Source organism: Bidens hawaiensis, unplaced genomic scaffold, assembly GCF_021521415.1.
Source record: "Bidens hawaiensis isolate Kalapana, Puna unplaced genomic scaffold, B.hawaiensis_p1.1 tig00044273_1, whole genome shotgun sequence".
Classification (NCBI taxonomy): domain Eukaryota; kingdom Viridiplantae; phylum Streptophyta; class Magnoliopsida; order Asterales; family Asteraceae; genus Bidens; species Bidens hawaiensis.
The window spans coordinates 123,992-143,376 of record NW_027497871.1 but is presented as its reverse complement, the minus strand read 5'-3'; the positions used below and the strand labels follow the sequence as shown (position 1 = coordinate 143,376).

Here is a 19,385-nt window from a genome sequence, read left to right as displayed (position 1 = left end):
GATTGATCGATACCACAAAGTAAAAGAGGAACAGCAACTTACAAATCCGGTTTCAGATGTTAGGGTACGTAAGCTTTTATTTATATATCATGACTAATAGACACATTATCGTATAATAATTAAACTAAGGTAAATCAAGAATGTGCATTGTGTTGTGATGGTCATATTAATTCAACACAATGCAAAAGTAACCCGCAGGTGAGTATAATAAGGAATAGCAAAAACATAAAAGATAAAACAAGACAAATCCCACGTCTCTTTGTCCAAATCGTTGATAGAGATAATAGATGTTCGATTCATAAGGAAGCAACACCTTTTTTGGTGCTTTAGTTCTGTACAATAGGAGGTATCAGGATAACCGATAAATGTTGTAGAATTTGAGATATCATTAGAACTAGTATTCTTACCTTTTGCTTAAGGTTTCCATAGTGCCTGATCTGTCTCTTCCATCCTATCAAAGACAATATACGCACTCCCTTCGATATACCTCCAAATTGAAAATGATTCATGACAGACAATTGACTTCTAATATTGCCTAATTATACTGCACAAGGTGGCAGATGTCTTCAGCAGCATGGATGACTTGCATAGAGACTGCTCTAAAAGTACCTATTACATATGTTTTTATATCTTCATCATTTTATACGAGACTTCTAAAAATGTTATTGAATTAGGAAAGACAATGCTCTTCTTCAACAGCAAGGGAAACACAAAAGCATCCAAGAAACGGCGAGACTCTGGAACTTTTCCATTGAAAAATAGTTCGTTATTTCTTAACAGATCAGTCTTCAAGTTAATCAGTCACACAGCATATGTCATAATGAGAAATCAGGGAACACAGAGTCCCAGTTTCTTATAAAGATGCAGGTGAAAGAAGCAATTTAGTGCTACAGTCATATTGTCTCTATTCTCTACATCCAGGAGTGACCAAGACTGCTAAAAAACATGGAAGCCGCATGTTTTACGGGCAAGGAACAGATTCCATAAATCCGGTAAATTACTAACTGCCTGCAAGGATTCAACTAGAAATTATTTGACCAAATTAAGAATTATTAGTTGTTTGACCCTTGCTTCCAAGATTTTCCTAAAATGGTCACTAGACATCACTTTCATTAAGACAGTGCACACCTAAGACCAAAGCAGCTGTGTGTGTTTATACTTTATAGCATATGTACCCCAAGTCCCAACCTTAACTATTCAATAATCACTGTCCATAGGCTATTTTGGTTGTGTGTGCATGAGTTGATGAGGGTGAAGTTTAGTGACTAACGGTGCGTTTGGTTCGCCGTAGTTTTCCAAGAAATTATAATTTGGAATCTATGAAAGGATTTTGAATCTATCAATGCAACCACCACCAATCGGTTGAACCACCGGCAACAACCCACCCCGTCACCACCTTGGATCGTATAGGTATCAAAATATATTGGCACTTACATCTGGAACCTATCGGCACCAAACGTACCAGCACCGCCTCGTAGCACGTACCGTCCCAAGACGCATAAACCAAGAGCCAGACGTTGACCAGTCTGATCCATACAACGTATTGATGCCCGAACTATATCGGTACTGGGACGAAGTGGTACCAAGATTTTCGCATTTTGGAAGCAAGGGTCGCAAAATGGTCCTTCACATTTTGGGAAGGATTGTAAAATCCTTCAAATGAAAGAATATGATGGAATTAATTACAATTCCAACAATGACCAATTCTGCGAACCGAGTATATCAAGAGATGGAATTCAAATTTCAATTCTATTACAATTTCCGTGAACCAAACGCACCCTAGGATCGATAAACCTTGAAGTGAAGGTGATCAACTGTTTTAGGAAAACTTGAAATGCAGGGATCACAAAGATTCAATCCCTCTGAACTTAAGCCCTTACTTTTGTCTCATTTGTGAATCCTAAAGCAGCATTGGATATAAAAAAAACTTACTCAACTTTCACTGGAGCAAAATTACCCTGTCTGTCCAATAAGTTACAACCAAAAAAATGGGGAGGCCTTATAGAATTTCTAGATTATTATATTTTAATGCAGATAGAGCTTAAAAGTTAACAGGAAGTGATGTGAACGTTTGCATGATATAAAGTTATAAACAAGCTAGCTAGTAAACATATTAAAGGGTTTAAAAATACACTACCCTACAACCAAATGAAGGTATAATTTCAGATGTTGGTGAAGTAAATTATATATGAAAGAGGGAACCTACCTTAATTAGGGGATGTTTAGTTAGCAAAATGTTTAGATCAATTTATCCTTATTTCCTTTCACCATTCTGATTATACTCCATGCCACATCAATTAAAATGAAGTCTTGCCTTTTCTTATTCGATAAGCTTTAATACTAAAATGTAGGAACACAAAACCAACATATATAGGATCATACAACAAATGCAAATCCACATTGACCCAACTCCCAAGTTCCCATTGAAAAGCTACTAGGAAGGACCATACAACAATATCGAAAATGAGTAGACCCCACATGACTCCTTATCATGCGCAGACACAACCATTAGGAGCTTCCTACAACGGTCCCATGACCAAGGAAGGGTCAGAGGGATGGTAAAGAACACGTCTTAGGGCAACTAGTTGGTGCTCATTTTCGATCCTGTGTCATCCTCTATAGATTCCCACCTCCTTACCGTTGAGCCATAGTGCTGGGACATCACATGATTCTTTATGGAATTCATGGGAGATAATTTGCAGATAAGAATAGCTGAACCAAATATCGAGAAAAAGGCACGAAAGGAAACACAAACGGAGATCATGACAAATTAAAGCTTAAATTCATGCATGAGCCACAACCTTCCACTTAAGATGCTCATAGTATCCAAAGTCACCAAGCACATTCGATGCACAAAGTGATATGCATGAAACAGAAAGGTGTTAAAGTTAAACTTATTGTGTAATGAGTAACACAATATGATCAATATCAATTAATAAGAAAGGAAATTGAGTCTCAAACGAAACCCAGTTGATGGATATTTATATCGCTTACCCCGTACCCGTGACAAGACTTCTCTGCGAAACTTCGCAGCATATTATGTTCCTCATATGCATAATTAGACAATGAGATGAGATGCTAGCATGAAGAACGCTTAATTAGTGTATGCATTAAGGATAGAAAAAGATAAAATAACAAGGCTAAAGAGTAAAGAGAAGTAGGGAACAGATGAAGCTTTGACTTAAGACATATCCTAATTTTTTAAGTTAAAGAACCAGATGATGTGATCTGTCAAACTTGAATCAGAAAAGCTAAGATCACAGCTACTTTACAAGAGTTCACAAAATTCTTAAAGTTTCAAAAGATGTTTTCTACTCTGAACTATAGGCATGACTCGGAAAGAAGCATATACAAAATCAACAATATGTTTTGGTTCACAACCAGAAACTTACCGCTGACATGTTTGTACATACGAAGTGACTTAAGTAAGACCACTAAATTAGCTGCCACAGTTAAGCAACCCCCCACCTTCACTTTTCACAACCACCTTAACGAGGAGATTAATCTACTCATATGACCAGTGCATTAAATCGACTTTCTCAAGCAGGGAGCAATCTTCACCCTTTATAAGTAGTTGTATCTATTGAACAATAAAACTAGTTATGCTAGGAAACAGCTTACCAAAAATATGTCACTACTAGAAAAATAGATGTTTTTCTACAACTGAATTCGTAGGAAATTTGTTGGAAAATCTAGTTTCTAACAGTTTTCCAACAAAAAGGTTAAAAAAGTTACATTGGAAAAACACATGCTTGAAAATCGTTTTCAACCATTTTCCAACAACTTTTCTTACAAAATTGCTACAAATTCACGTGGTTGTAAACTTCCTACAACTTTCCTACAAAAACTATTTTGACTTAACATAATGTTTATTAGATAATATTGTAGCAAAGTTGGAACTTAATTTTTTTGTTGAAAATTCGTTGGAACTACTTGTCGTAGGAAATTTGTAGGAAATTTTTGTGGGAAAATGACTTGTTTTCTAGTAGTGTGTAGAAACAAATTTTTTAAACGAACCATGCATTCACCTTGATGTTTGTTGATCCTTTCTTTAACAATTAAGCTTTAGAACGTAACGTAATCGCCCAGCTCCACCAATTGCCTTTAAAACACAGATTAAGGTAAGCCATACCCTGCCATGAAAGATTGTGAACTGAAATCCCTACAAGCACTAACTACATAAAACATTAAATTAGGGTTTGGCAATGCTGCAACTTGCTGAATACCATATAGGAAACTTTTGATCGGAACCCACCTCTAAAAACATGGAATTTTTGGAACAATATAAAACAGAAACTTTCTCCGAATATAAAATGATTTAAGTGCATAAAAATCAAGGCTATATAATTTCTTAAGCAGGAAAATTTCATAATATGTAATACAAGCGATCCACACTATGAATTGTTTAATTATCCAAATGAACTTCCAGTAATTTTGCAGTTTGATAAAGCTTCATCTAGTCTCATGCATGACTACTTAGAAAACTAGAAGAAGCAAGCATTATCAAAAAGTTGTCACCAGTCACCAACTATCTTAGCTGTATTGAAATTTCTCTTTATAATTTTGTAAAACACAATGTAATATGCTGCATATTTTCATTTAATTATGATATAATTAAACAGAAGGTCCTCAAAATCTCTACTTTATAAATGCAGTTCTGGCAGAGGGAGGCTGCAGTGTTAAAGCAACAACTACAGAGTCTGCAAGAGAATCACAGGTAAACTTTCTATCCAATAAAGAATATATATGTGCATTTTTTACAAAGCATTAAAACTAGCAATACGGACTATATAGTTTAATGTGATACAATCATATACTGACCTCCAAGTACTAGAGACAACACCCAACCGGTTCAAACAATTTAGCCAACTGCATTGGATTCTTTGGGAAGAATTGCATCATCTACAGGCAGGTCTTCATTAGAAAGCCTTTTAAATATATTTGCTGCAGATTTTGCAGACCCAAAAAGTATACTGTTTTTTTTAAATCATGTGCCACCATGCTACCATCAATAACAGATTAATAGACGGTACGCCCATTGAACTAGAAAACTTGGTTGCCCAATGGATCTGTTCTTTATTGATGCAGAATGAGAAAAGTTAATTGTAAGTAGCAACCATAACAAATAGCGCACACACCTTTTATTTACAAGGTATTGAAGAGTCATGCCCAGAAGAAGGCATTATCGAAAAAAGGCCCGGTTCATATCCTAGCAGAAATCCTAAGTTAACTACAAGAAAGACAAATACCTGTTAGTGATACAGGTGCTGGGTTTTGTTTAATCTCAAATGGACCGAACAGTCAAATGAGAAAATATAGCTCAAAGAAGAATGGGTCAAACAAAGTGAAAGTCATAAAAAGTCTATTTTTAATGCACACAACCTCCTAAATCAGTTTATTCATATATTTATATAGTTATTGTAATACCGTTGTTTTTGTAATCATAACTAACTGGCCTGCATGAAGCCTAAATCGCTAGTAATCGCCGGTCAGCCATACGGTCCTCTCAATGCTCTAACGCCCACACCGGATACTGGGTTATGAAAATCCACAAGAAGCGACGAGAAATCTGATTCGACCCTTTCTTTCTATTTCGTTTAATACATATTCATTATTTATAACATGTTTAAAGAGTGAACAAAAATCTGTAACCCATCCGACTGACATGACTACAAAGACTAATAGAAGAAGGTACGCAATACTGTGTTAACAAGAACATCTTGATATTTTTGACAATTACAGGAGAATGATGGGTGAAGAGCTTTCTGGTTTAGCTGTCAAAGATCTACAGGCCATGGAAAACCAACTGGAAATGAGTCTGCAAAGCGTCCGCATGAAAAAGGTTTGAACACTAATCTTATATGCTTTTATAACCATTAGTACAAGGAAAACTTACCTCATTAACAATTGTTGAATCGCTAGGACAAGCTTCTTTTTGAGGAAATCGAAGAACTAACCCGGAAGGTCAGCCCAAAACCTATAACCGATTATTACACGTAAGCGCTCGAGAAAGTATCTTTAACTAAATAGTATTTGCTTGTTCAGGGGAGTCTTATCCACCATGAAAATGTGGAACTGTGTGAGAAGGTAAACCAAATTCGTGAAGAAAACACCGAACTGTATAAAAAGGTTTATGAAATGAGGGAAGCAGACGCAACAAACAGAAACGTATATTTACCAAATGCTTTAAGTATAAGAGAGAATCCACATGCCACCATCCACCTCCAGCTGTCACAGCCAGACCAACATGAACCAACTGAAGCGTCACTACGGTCTACTAATTTGGGGTAATTTACGATTCACTTTTTCCTACTTCTTAATCCTATACACGCAACCATGAATGAACAATAACTATTTATAAAAATTTTGCAGATTACAGCTACACTGAAAAGAAGATGACGGGAGTAATGCGAATATAGTTAAAATGTATCTATAATTCGTCAGTGGGTTCTGGATCATGCACAATTTAGATCAAAGTTAATAAAGTGAAGGCCGAATAACTGGTTTGAGTCCGGTTTTACATTTTATGTCATGAATATTGTCCTTTCAGATTTAAGTATTGAGATGAAACGACTGTCATCATAGACAGAAATGTATATATTTATCTGTTTGAACATCATATCACACCACAACTATTTCAACAAGAAGCAAAGTGTACCATACTGTTCAATTTTATAACGAATGCAACTTCATCAATCAAAAGCCCATTGGTGATCATTAAAATGTCAAAACACTTACTGTTACTAGAAGAAAACATGAATTAGAACCACAATTCAATTAGAAGTTAAAGTTCTGTGAGAACAATCTAAATTAGTAAATTATTACAAGTTACTAATCCTTAAAGAGGACATATTTAAGTGTTATACATGGTTCAAGACTTTTATCTAACATAACACATTCGCGTATTCTTCTTGGAGTAAAGAAGCACATAACTAACATTTCACTATTGTGCACATAAGTAAGAATAACCAATAAGGTCTAAGCTGTCACATCTTATTCATCTTTAAAAATAAAAAACATTATATCAGGCCACATTAGAACAACCAGCGCATTTTATAACATTTTGTTATTTATTTGCTCGAAATTTTTCTAACACGTCGGTAGTGAAGATGAAACTTTAACATAAATAATTGTTTATTGAGATTTATTGAATCTTCTTATGCATTTTACACCCATTCATTGTCTTACATGCATAGGATATAAATTTAATATATGAACACTCCGAGAACTAAAGACCAAGCACTAATGTAAACTTCCCATGTGAAAGGCATTAGTGAACGAACACCCATTTGCACTAGAAATGTTTTCTATCTAGTAGTACCATGTGTTTGCTTACCAAATGCTGTATTACTATTCTTTATATAAGTGCACTAGTTATAAAATGAATAAGCTGAATCACATTTATATTGAGATGGTTACTCCTAACAAATATAATTAAGCTTTTGATAAATGGAGACTGTGAGGAAAGATATGGTACCTTTTCACATTTATCTGGATCTCTCTTATTTAAATGAAGGCGTACAGTACTACAAATGCATATCCAATGACCAAAGAGAAACTCCTAAACGCTATTTCTGTGAGTACAATTTCCTCTGTCCAAGAACAAGTAACCGGCGCATATTATTGAAAGTCAAAAAGAAATACTTTTCGAAGTTCGATATAAGCATTTAATTAAGAAAAAGATAGCTACTGAGATACAATGGAAATGCTCAAAACAGGAATTATACTGATACGCTGAAACAAGTAAAATTGGTCATAGAAATCGATATTGTAAGTACTTGATTCTAATCTAAATATATAACTGCTTAGAAGGAGAGCATATCAGTATATCACGACACCATCATTCAAATCACGGAAACAGGAAGCTTCAACATATTCTTTTAGATGATAATACCATGCATTCAAATTTTGCAGGGTCTTTACTAATTCATACTTGAGGAATGTCTTACCTATTTCAGGATGAACAACGAAACTACTAACATGTGTCACAAAAAGTCATAGATAAACAAAGATGAAAGTTGTTTATATTATATTTATAGATCAATAGATCATACTCTTGCTTTAAAACCATAGAGTAGTTTAACACAAATATTCACAAAAACAGACCCCTCATAATTCTAACTTGACAATGTTAGGGATTCGAGTATAGATCAACACACATGACACACAATCGAAACAGTAAGAGAAAATCAAACAAAGATGAACACGCAAGATTTACATGGTTCAATCAAGCAAGGTGACCTACATCCATGGGCTGCAAGCCTGCAACTAGGATAACTCTTTTATTGCTATGTCCCTCACTCGTGAGGAATTACAAAGTACAAGATTAGTATGCATAGAGAAACATTAAGGTTAATAACTTAGTACACAAGTTACACAAGATAAATAGGCCTAAATAAAAGAATTAAGGCGCTTGCCCAAAACCTATCTTTTGATCTCCATCAAACGTGTCGCGTTGTCTTCATTAAACCGAGCCCAATCAAGACTACACTAACCTAACCGATAAGAGATATTCCAACTCCACATGTTCATAATATGTTGAAACACCACAAGTCCACAACTCAGTAAATAGATAGATTACAACCTACTTTCTACAATACCAATAGTTTAAAAGACACTCTTAATTGGCCTACTGATGATAAACAAATTAGAGATGACATACATCCATTCCATGAGTCTTAAGTCTAAACTCTAAACCGATCCTGGTAAGTTAGAGAATTGGATTAGAGCTATGCTCTGCCTATTAAACACTAATGCAAACAAAAACACACGACAGTATCTAGTTAACAAGCAATTAATTTATTTATTTATTTATTCAGTAAGACCTTAACCAATATTCAAGTCATTTGTTGGAAGAAAACAACGATTATACATAAGTAGGCAAGTCATAAAGTTTTAGCAACTAGAGTTAAAACTTAGAAGCTCTTAAATCCAGCCATCCAATTTCCAACATGTACGTATCCCATTCAATTTGTTTGTCTGAAATACCAAAACCTTTGAGAAAAGAAGAAGATTAAATTCGTTGTAACTGATTGGTAGTTCAAATTTAATTCCAGAAAAACAAAAGTAGAAAAACATGAATTGATTTCATATCGATCGTATTTAAGATGCATGATGTTTGATAGAAGGAAACAGAAAACATATACCTGTGGTGTGTGTGGGTGGTGTTCATGTTCATGTTAATGTTCATGTTATTGTTAGCAAAAAGACAAGATGTGAGGGCGAGAGATGGTGACTGACTTCGCGAGACTTCCAAAAATATCTGGGAATTAACAGGAGGAGGTGGGGGTCACCTGCCTCCCCCACAACATAATAATATTATATAACTTATTCAGCAAATACAATGACTCGTCATGTTTTTATATTTTTATATTTATTAGACTCAACAATTTCCCTTAGAAAGATTTTCTTCTTTGGTGTCAACTCTCATGTAGTATCAGTTTTGGTAGCAACTCTTTTTCGGTAGTAGGTTTTTATACACTAGGGACTAGGGCTGTTTACAAATAGAACTGAACCGAACGTGAACATGTTTATACTTGGTTTGATTTGAAAGCTAGCCGAACCGAGCGAGTTGAATTTATAGAAACGAGCGATATCTTTATGCTTGAACTTTGTTCGGTTTGAAACCGAGCGGCTTGGTTCGGCTTAGTTTTGCTTAATTTCGTACAAAGTTTCCAATTTTAAATTTCTAAAACTTCTAAATATCATTAATTCAAAACTTTCAACTTTAAATTGTCTAAAGTTCCACCTTTAAAATGTATAAAACTCAAAATTAACAACAAAACATATATAAAACGAGCAGCTATGGCTTAAATTTGAACTTTGAATTCAACACAAAAGATTGAAATTTTAAAAACTTTAAAAAAATAGTAAATTTTTATATATATTCATAAAGTTTATATATAAAACTAACAAATAAAAATTAATTCGAGCAAAAATGAGCCGAACCAAACCGAGCGAGGCTTTGCTCGTACATAGATTGTTTTTAAACCGAACCGAGCCGAACGGCTCACTTCCAAACCGAGCCGAAATCAAACAAGCAATTTTCGAACAAGCGGCGAACACTTTGGACAGCCCTACTAGGGACTGACTTCACTTTTACAAGTTTTGTACCATGGTGTAATTTTCTTCCACGGTCTCTCAATGATACCAAACTTTTCCTGCCCTCTCGGTAATATTGGCCGAAGACTTTTAACGTAGAATCCATAGACTTGCTCATTTCATTACTAGTTGGCCAGGTTGGTTGATGGTAAATTAATCAACTTTATTAAAATCTCATTACTTTAACATTTTAAGTTATAAAACATGCTTGATCCTATATACCAAATAGTTTATTTTATTTGTCTCTTATTCCTATATATCAAATACTATCGTACTATATTCGAAGCTCTTAGAGTTGCAACATGCAAATCATAAATGGACTGACACGTTAGGAACATATAATTTAGCAAGTGACACGTTTACTCACACGCTTTTTGTATCTTTTTATATGGAAAACCTTCTTTTTCATTCTCCGGTGCTATTATCTCCCTCCTTCTGGACAGCTGTTACTTTTAAGACTCCTCCCAAGGCATGGCTTTCCATATGTTTTTTAGTTTTTCTAATCAACAAAACGTGTAATTCATGTTAGCTTTCTAAGACCACCCATTAAACAATTTTGTTTGGTCACTTCTTATAAAATTAATCCTTTTTATAATCATGAATTTGAATTTGTCACAATTCTTTAAGAGCAACTATTCTCAAAATTTCTTTTGTAATCACGAGAATATGTTATCGCAAAACTCATAGAGACAAAGAATATGAATTTGTACCGCTGAACGTTTTACTTTAAAACATTTTGGCACGTTAGTAAACGTTTCTCTTGTAGCGTCGAACTGATAACAACATTCATTGATGAAAAAGGATACGAGTACTTAATATACAACTAACATAGTTCAAAACAACAAACAAACAGGCACTTACACCTATATCATTATGGGACTATCATTATTCATGCTGTCCAAATTGAAATAAACCAAATTAAATTAAACATAACAAACTTATTAATTAGGAATTAGGATTAACAACCATCTTCCCCTCTTGATTCACCGCCACCACCGGTTGATAACCGGGAGTCATGCCGCCCTGTGAGGTCGTATAATACACCTGCCCGTACCCAATCTCCACCTGCGGCCTCACCATTCCAATCGTTTCTTGACACGTTCCCACCTTCGCCTGTTGTTCCCGATAAAACTCGGGCGGGTTAACCACCCTCTGCATGCCATAATAAGTCTGACTTTGACCCACCTGAGTCGCCGGTCGTAGCGTCTGACCAGTCCCAGGAGCTGCCACCGGAGTAGGAGACGGTGACGGATAAACACCAGTCGAAGACGAAATTAAATAAACCGGAGAATCATTTCCCGCCACCGGCATCTGGTATCCTCCGCTGGTCATGTGCCGCTGCTCCTGCCAGTACCGCGGCTGACCCGCCGCAGCCGCGGGGTGTATCTTCTGCGTGTAGTATTCTCCGTAGTAAGTTCTGGGATCAATATTAATCGCCTGATCATGACTAGCAGCAATTTGCATCATTTGATACTCTTGCATTTGCCTCCGAATCTCCACCGTTGGCGAAACCACAGGGTCCGCCATCACATGACGGTTACAATTACTATTACTGTTACTATTACTATCCTCGGACCCGCATTCCGAACCCGGGCGAGCGCCATCCGAAACATTCGCCTGCGCGACAACAACAGTCGACACATCCTGCACCTTCACCGGCGCCGGTACCTGCACCGGAACCGCCACCGGCGCACTACCCTTATCAAACCCGAACAAATAATCCGGGTTATTCCCCTGCGCCGGTGACGGATTCTGCGCTGAAGAGATTTGCACCGCGTTCAACGCGTCCACAAACCATTGCTGCTCCGTCTTATTATCTCCGCCGTAAGTCGACGGAGATAACGAAAACATAAAGAGTCTAAGCCTCACTGGTTTCACAGACGTACGGTATATGCGATCATATTCCGTCATCATATGTTCCAAATCCTCATCGTTGGTAACCGAAATCAAAGCATCCAAATCTTCTCCAGGCAATTGGTATTTAAAACATACATCGGTGGAATCTGTTAGCGAATGGAGTTTGGTTGAGATTGATGCGTACCGAATATTCCGATCAACGGTGAGTATTTTGGTGTCTCCGCCGATGTACGTGAGCTGGTTATCATGCGGACGTGGTAATATCTTACCTCCGTAGCTGCACATCAGTTTTACCTTGTAGCCGTTAAGGTTGTTGTTTGTCAGTTGTTGCTGTTGTTGTTGTTCGCCGTATGAGGCGGTTTCGCATGAATCGACTTCGCGGGAACGAGGGGTGGAGGTGTTGGAATCTGGGTACGTGGAATAGGGGTAATTGTTGTTATTGTTGTCCATGTTTTGCAGGCGGAGGAATGACGGTGGTTGTACGGAGAGATTAACGGTAGTGAAGGAGGGAAGGAAGGAAGGAAGGAAGGTGGAGGTTGATAGGATGAAGATGAGAGGTGTGTGTTTGTTTCTTGGCACATAATTGTAGCTGGTATTGTGGATCCAAAGTTTAGGGGCTAAATGTGGCAACTTGGAATATTTCAGGGTTGGTGAAAATTTGGAGGAACGGTAAGTTTATCGACTTGCGATCTACTAGTTATGTTTCGAGTCGTGGAAACAGCCTCTTAATTACCAAATACCAAGTACAGATCAAGGTAGGGGTGAGCAATAACCTTATCGTTAACCGAAACCGAACCGAAAACCAACGAAACCGAACCGAAAACCGAATTAACCGAAATTAACTGAACCGTACCGAACTCTTCAATTTTTTCATATGTTCAAGTTTTTTTTCTTTCTGTTTCATGTAGTATATGTATTAATTGTTTAATACTATCATTTTCATGCATTTATATCTCAATTTAAGGTACTAATATCTCAATTTTATATACTTATACCTTCATTTTATATAGTTATACCTTAATTTCATGTATTTAAACATTCATTTCATGTATTTCTAAGCAAAATTTTAGGCAAAGTTTGATATAGGTTATTAACCGAAAATAACTGATCGGTTTGGTTGGGTTAATGTTAATAACCGAACCAAACCGTGCACGCTCCTAGATCAAGGACTTGGATCGAAACCATGTAAACTCCACACATGTAAACAATCTTAGAGTAGTAATAATAATTTAGTTGTACAGCTGGCTTTTGCGTTAACATCAATGTCATTTCATGTGGTATAAGATCCATGACAACGCTTCGATCGGAAGAAGTTTCAAACATTTACATCATATATCGCTTTTTAAGTATAAAATAATATATTTCTTTATTACTGAAAAGTACATTAAAATCATGTGATCTTATCCCGTTAAACAATGCCAAGGGGAGGAGCTGCATTTCCATATCCGGCCCCTAGTTTGCATTTCCTATGTGCTAAAAGGAGAAAACATTATTTTACAATATTCTAAAATAGTTGTTTCATGATGATAATGAATTACCGAAAGTTGTCAAGGAGTTGTAGAGGGGCCCATTTATTGGATAATTCGGCATACTATGATATAGAACACTGACGTCCAAGTTATGTAATGATTGTTATATGAATATAATGTATTTTCATGTAAGTGGCTTTGGAACCTACCCATTTAAAAGTACTTCGTTTTCTTCAAAATTACGTATTAAAGAAAAGATACAACAAAAGTACGTTGGATATCTTCTAAGAGCATTTTTAATTCATTTTTTAAAATTACTTAAGAGAAATTTGTAAATTATAGGATGAGATTATAAGTGGTTGGAAGTAGAATTATAAAATAAAGAGAGAAAATGTAGTGATTTTTGTAAATTTGGAGAAACTTTGTTTGTCTATATTTATTTTTTAATATTTGTTGAGTTGGTTGTGAGTAGAGAAGAGAGAATACTGCAATAATAAATGTATAAAAAGTATTATTTTATTAAACAATTAAAAGAAATTTAGTGTTTTTTAGTATAGTTATAGAGATAAGGATAAAGAACGAGTCGGGAATGCTCTAAAATAACAAAGCACCTACACTTTGCTGGTAACTTGTTCATTCTCTGATTGTTTAAGGTTCTAGTGTTATGATCGTCGATCTACATTTTATATAGATTTGGAAGTAAGTTTTAAAAGGGCATATTTTGTTAATCTTTCATGTTTTTAAAAGGTATCTCTTAGAGAAGAATAATTATTTTCTCTATATTATTTTGCATGTTATGTTATCTATCGTTTTAAAAAAGTACATGCTATCAACACAAAGTATATGATGGTTGTTTTGTATCTAACAGCTTGTTGGTTTCTTCTACTAGTTCAATAGACTTTGTTGTTCAAGAAAAATAAATAAAAAATATGTCAATCAAATCAACCAAAAACCTTAAGAAATTTAACTATTAGAGGGTTTGTTGTTTTTTTCTTTTTATTAGTAACATCATATCTATTCTTTAAAGTTAAAATTGGAGTCCCGTCCTACTCTTTTTAGAAACCCTTGTGAAAAACTTACACTGTGTCTCTCCCGATGACATCCCACCGGGTTGATCCATAAGATATTCAGCATTGTATCTACTTTGTCCCATGGTCCATCGTGGATCTCAAGTAAGCTTGCCTATGGATTATCCCCAAAGGGTTTGAGAATCCACATAAACAAGTACGTCACTGAGTTGTTACATATATAAAGGGCCAATACAATAGACTAAAATCATGTGCATTGTGCCTACCTAATTGGTAGTTAAGCGATAGGGGGTAGGGGTCACGTCCCAAAAATTTTCATACCAATTTTGACAATTTAGGAAGTTTATGGACCAATTAGTCATTTGGCTAAAATAAAAATAGAAAACTCTCTTGAAGCGACACATGTAACATCGTGAAATTTTCGGGTTCAAATCATCAAGTTTCCCAAGTCAAGGGACCAAAACTGTCAATTTCCAAACCTTAGGGTTGAAAATAAAAAATCTGTTTTCCTGACCCATCGCGATACGCGATGGATCAGAAGAGAGCCCATCGCGTATCGCGATGTGTTGTCTGACACGCTGAGCACGTAGCGTGCCACGTGTCCACACGTGGCACAACGTCTGCCACGTGTCACCATGTGGCGCAACTCCTGCCATGTGTCGCCACGTGGCGAGTCTAAGGGGTGACCACACAAGCCTACGTCGCGATAAGCGATGGGCTTAGCCAAAGGGCCATCGCGTATCGCGATGGGGCCCTGAGTTTGCCAATAAATAGAGGGTTACGGGTTCATACCTCTCACACCTCAAATCACACATACAATTCTCTTTCTAACATCTCTCTAGAATCCCACAATCATACCATCGATCCACCTCGAAGTTCGTGCCTCGATTCCTCGATTTCCGTGCTCGTTACCTCGTAATTCGTGCCACTTTCCACCGACGTCACAATCAAGAAGGAGATTTGCCATCCCCGACATCATGACGACTAGCCTTGTAATGCGTGCCGACAAGTGGTGAAGTATTGGTGTCCATTGTGTTGCGTGTTAAGAAAAGGGTGACGAGAAGAAGAGTTTGAATAAGAAGATAAAGCGGCGTTGGAGTGCTGCTCGAGTGTTAGGGTGTTCTTAACTAAAGGTTTTAAAGTAAAATAATCAAGGTAAAGATTATAAAAGACTAAAGGTCTTAAGCCGGATTGTATATCCGACTAACAAAAGGTTATACTCGTACTATAGGTGCGACATAGCAACGGGAAAGACCATCGAACGGTGTTTGAAGCCGATCCAAATCGAAAAGGTGAATACGACTTAACTTTACAAACTTGTTTTAAAACGAGTCAACGTGTTAAATGAAAAGGGTTTACATGAGACTTAGTGTCTCTAAAACGCTTATAAACAAGGGTAACACTGGCCTCAGGCTATCGTGTACGTTTGTATGGATCCTTACATATGTGATGGGCACATCACACCTGGTCACAATTACGCTGCTTGCAGAGAGTATGACCTTGTGTATACGCATAGGTACTCAACTAGTCGGACGTTGCGGTGTCTGCTGGGGTTTCGAGTGTAGAGACTTGAGTTTATGAATTGTGTTGTTTTAACTTGATTATTCCTAAGCCACGATGGGCCGAGACCTACGTAGTCTCGAGGGGTGATTAAGTAAAAGGAAATATTTTTAGCGTCAGCATATTCACCAGCATTCGTTGCTGACGTATTTCTTACATTTTGCAGGTGATCAAGGTTAGAGCTTGGAATGACGAAGTGCTCAAGATATCCGTTGGCTCGGATCTTTTTGTTAAACTTGATATAATATTAATGGTGGTTTTGTAAACTAAAATAAGTAATCTTTAGACATTAAACGGGAAATTTAAAACCCCGCCTTTTGTATTGTAAATATTATATTTTTTAATCCACAAGTTTTTCAAAGACTTACGCTAATAACACGTAACTCTGATTTATTTACAAATGTGGTACAAACATATGTGTCATACACCTAGGCTGTGGTTTGGGGTGTGACAAGTGTTGTATCAGAGCCATCGATCTTAGCGAATTAGGTATTACAAAATAATACCTAAGCTTCGATCCAAGTATATGAAAATATTTTATTACTTATTCTATTTGAAATAGGGATAAGATAGGCTGGTAACCTTTTCTTTTCCCTCCTCATTCTAAACCACCCAACGTATTGGATGTCTTTCAAGAATATGATGGACAACTATGTGCGAAGAGCAAAGGAGGCTGGAATAACCGAACCTTTACCCAAAGATAACAAGAGTGAAGACTTTTATGAGGCTTTCTTTAACCGAGACCAATACATTGAGCGACCCAAGCCGATATATTTCCCCAGAACTAAGAATTGTCCACTTAATATACCCGATAGTCCACCCATGTCAATAAATGATCCTCCAAGGCACTCAAGCTATCACTCGTCAAGTATACCAATGTACCAACCATCCGAAGTTCGAACATATCATCCTTACGAGATTCCAACATATCAACCATCGGAGATTCCGCCATATTACCCAACCGGTGCTTCAACATACCTACCACCAAACCCTCATCCATCATACGCTTTTCTCTCCAACCGACCAATCAAGGAGGAACCTCTGTCCGACTCATCAGATTGGATGCAATGTCATTCGGACCAACGAAGATGGCACACTGGAACCTCTGCTGTTGACTCCGTTGATTCACATCTCAATAATGAAGGACCATCCCGCAAGCCCAAGATGAGAGTCATGATGCCGTATGAAAGTTTTCGTATGCCCTCGATAGTGAAGGAGACTGCTCAAATAATAGAGGAAGAGGAACCTGAGGAAGAAGAGGATATAGAGGAAGAATCCGAAGAGGACCCTGAAGAGGAATATCCTGAGAAGCCTAATGAAGTGTCGACACCAGTGGAGGAACCGTTCTTTCCCCAGGATCCAAGTTATGGCTCTGTTGATCCTTATGTGCAGTATCTCAAGGAACTCAAGAATAAAGCATCATCAAGTTTTCCACCGTACCAAGGCACGATCCCAACAGAGGAAGAACAAGCGAACGAAGTCCGCCAACAAAACGAAGCTGCCGAGACATTCTTCAACTACTCATTTGATATGATCGCATCTCCATATCCAGACCCGAAGAACCACTATGATGTAGTAATGATGGGTTACCGCTACCCTCCGCCAAGATATGGATATCCTAACGAGATTCCTCAGTCACAGGAAGAGCATTTGGACAGAGCCTTGCATGAAACAGATGACTTGAGAAAGAAGATAACAGTGGATGGAAATAAGAAGAAAAAGATTGGGGAAAAACTTCTAAGGAAATGCAACAAAATGACAAAGATGGTTAAGAAGTTTATCAAAGACCGAAGAAAAGAAAGAAGGACGAGTGTGGAAAAAGTTGTGTGTGTCTGATGTAAACTAGATATGTTATGTGTAAAATATGTATAATAAGGAACGTTGAGACGTTCTTGAATAAGGATAGGTCTATCAATATATATATATATATCAAAAGATATATATGTGTGTGTGTGTGTTGTAAAATAAATATATATATATCATTTCATGATATATATATATATATATATATATCTTATGAAATAAATATGTGTTTTAAGAAAAGAAATTGTTAAATTTCAGCTAAAGAAAAGTTGAAAAGATAGAGAAAAATGTCACAACAAAGCAATAATATTGAAAAATCTCGAAAAGAAACGGATAATCGAAAGAAAAGGGGAAAGCCCCCGAGAAAGAACAAGACGAACAAATTCCCGATAAATATATGAATCAAATTCAACGAATGATAAAAGAAGCCGTTAGGGCTGAATCCGAAGCTAGATCTCAATCTAAACACTCTAAACATTCTTAATCCGTTGAACTCTCCCGTAAATCCGTTAAATCCCGTCAGAAACCATCTCATGTTGAGGAGAGTGTTCACGAATCAAATGCCGATGGTGGAATTCGTCAAGAGTTTAACATATTGAATATTGGAGGCTGCTCGTTTAAAGACTAAGTATTTTGGGCCGAAAGAATTCCATGGAGACAAGGGAGCTATTACGACTGTTAGATGGCTTGAGGAGCTGGAGTCAATCGTAATCATAAGTAAGTGTTCCAATCAAGAGAAGATACAATACTCCGCGCAAATGTTCAAAGTTGAAGCGCTCGAATGGTGGAACACGCTGATATTGAGCAAAGGACGCCAAGTATTGTATAATCTTTCATGGGAAGAATTCAAAGCGATGTTGATGGCGAAATTTTATCCTATGCATGAAACTGACCAGATCCAAACCAAATTTCTAAACCATCAGGTCGTAAGAACAAATCTCCGAGAATATAATACGAAATTCCATGAGTACTATCGCCTTGTTCCCTAGCTGGTTAACCCTGAGTCCAGCAAAGTAACGCGATACATATGGGTATTGTCGTGGGAAATCCGCGACATGGTGAGGTCTCATCTTCCTCAAACTGCTGATTTCGCGATGTAGTTGGCTGGATATTGATGGGCGGCCTTGTCCGCAACAAAGAGGAAGACAAGAAGGTTATGCCAACCAACAACCAAAGAAGGACTGGAAGAAGCGCCCACATCAAGGGCAAAGGCGCAAATCAAACCCGAACTGGATTTAATTCAAACGCTCCATTTTGCAAGATCGGAAGAAAGCACCACTGAGGACAATGCAGACATGTTTCATCTTCTACGGCAACTGTCTGTGAATCATGTCATATACCTGGCCACGCAACGGCCGATTGATGGAAGAAGAAAATGACCTGTTATAACTGCAAGGAAACGGGGCATCTAAGCTTCGAGTGTCCCAAGAACGCAAGAGTCTTCGTTTTGGATACGAAACAAGCTGCTGACATGCCGGAAACCACCACTGGTACGTTTCTAGTCAATGACACCTATGCTAGAGTTTTGTTTGATTTGGGTGTCAATTTAAGTTTTACAGATTATAAC

At 37.0% G+C, this 19,385-nt stretch overlaps 2 protein-coding genes across 2 annotated transcripts; one reads left to right on the top strand and one right to left on the bottom strand.

Moving 5' to 3' along the window:
* The first annotated feature begins 834 nt into the window (after nt 1–834).
* Nucleotides 835–6,639, top strand: LOC143594878 (MADS-box transcription factor 27-like). The gene is made up of 6 exons (XM_077074076.1): nt 835–992; nt 4,656–4,717; nt 5,743–5,842; nt 5,923–5,964; nt 6,046–6,287; nt 6,373–6,639. Exons 1-6 carry the CDS (start codon nt 957–959, stop codon nt 6,386–6,388), a joined length of 498 nt encoding a protein of 165 aa, XP_076930191.1. The 5' UTR covers nt 835–956; the 3' UTR covers nt 6,389–6,639.
* A 4,243-nt stretch (nt 6,640–10,882) lies between these two features.
* Nucleotides 10,883–12,671, bottom strand: LOC143594876 (uncharacterized). The gene has a single exon (XM_077074075.1). It carries the CDS (start codon nt 12,406–12,408, stop codon nt 11,047–11,049), a length of 1,362 nt encoding a protein of 453 aa, XP_076930190.1. The 5' UTR covers nt 12,409–12,671; the 3' UTR covers nt 10,883–11,046.
* Between the last annotated feature and the right edge of the window lie 6,714 nt (nt 12,672–19,385).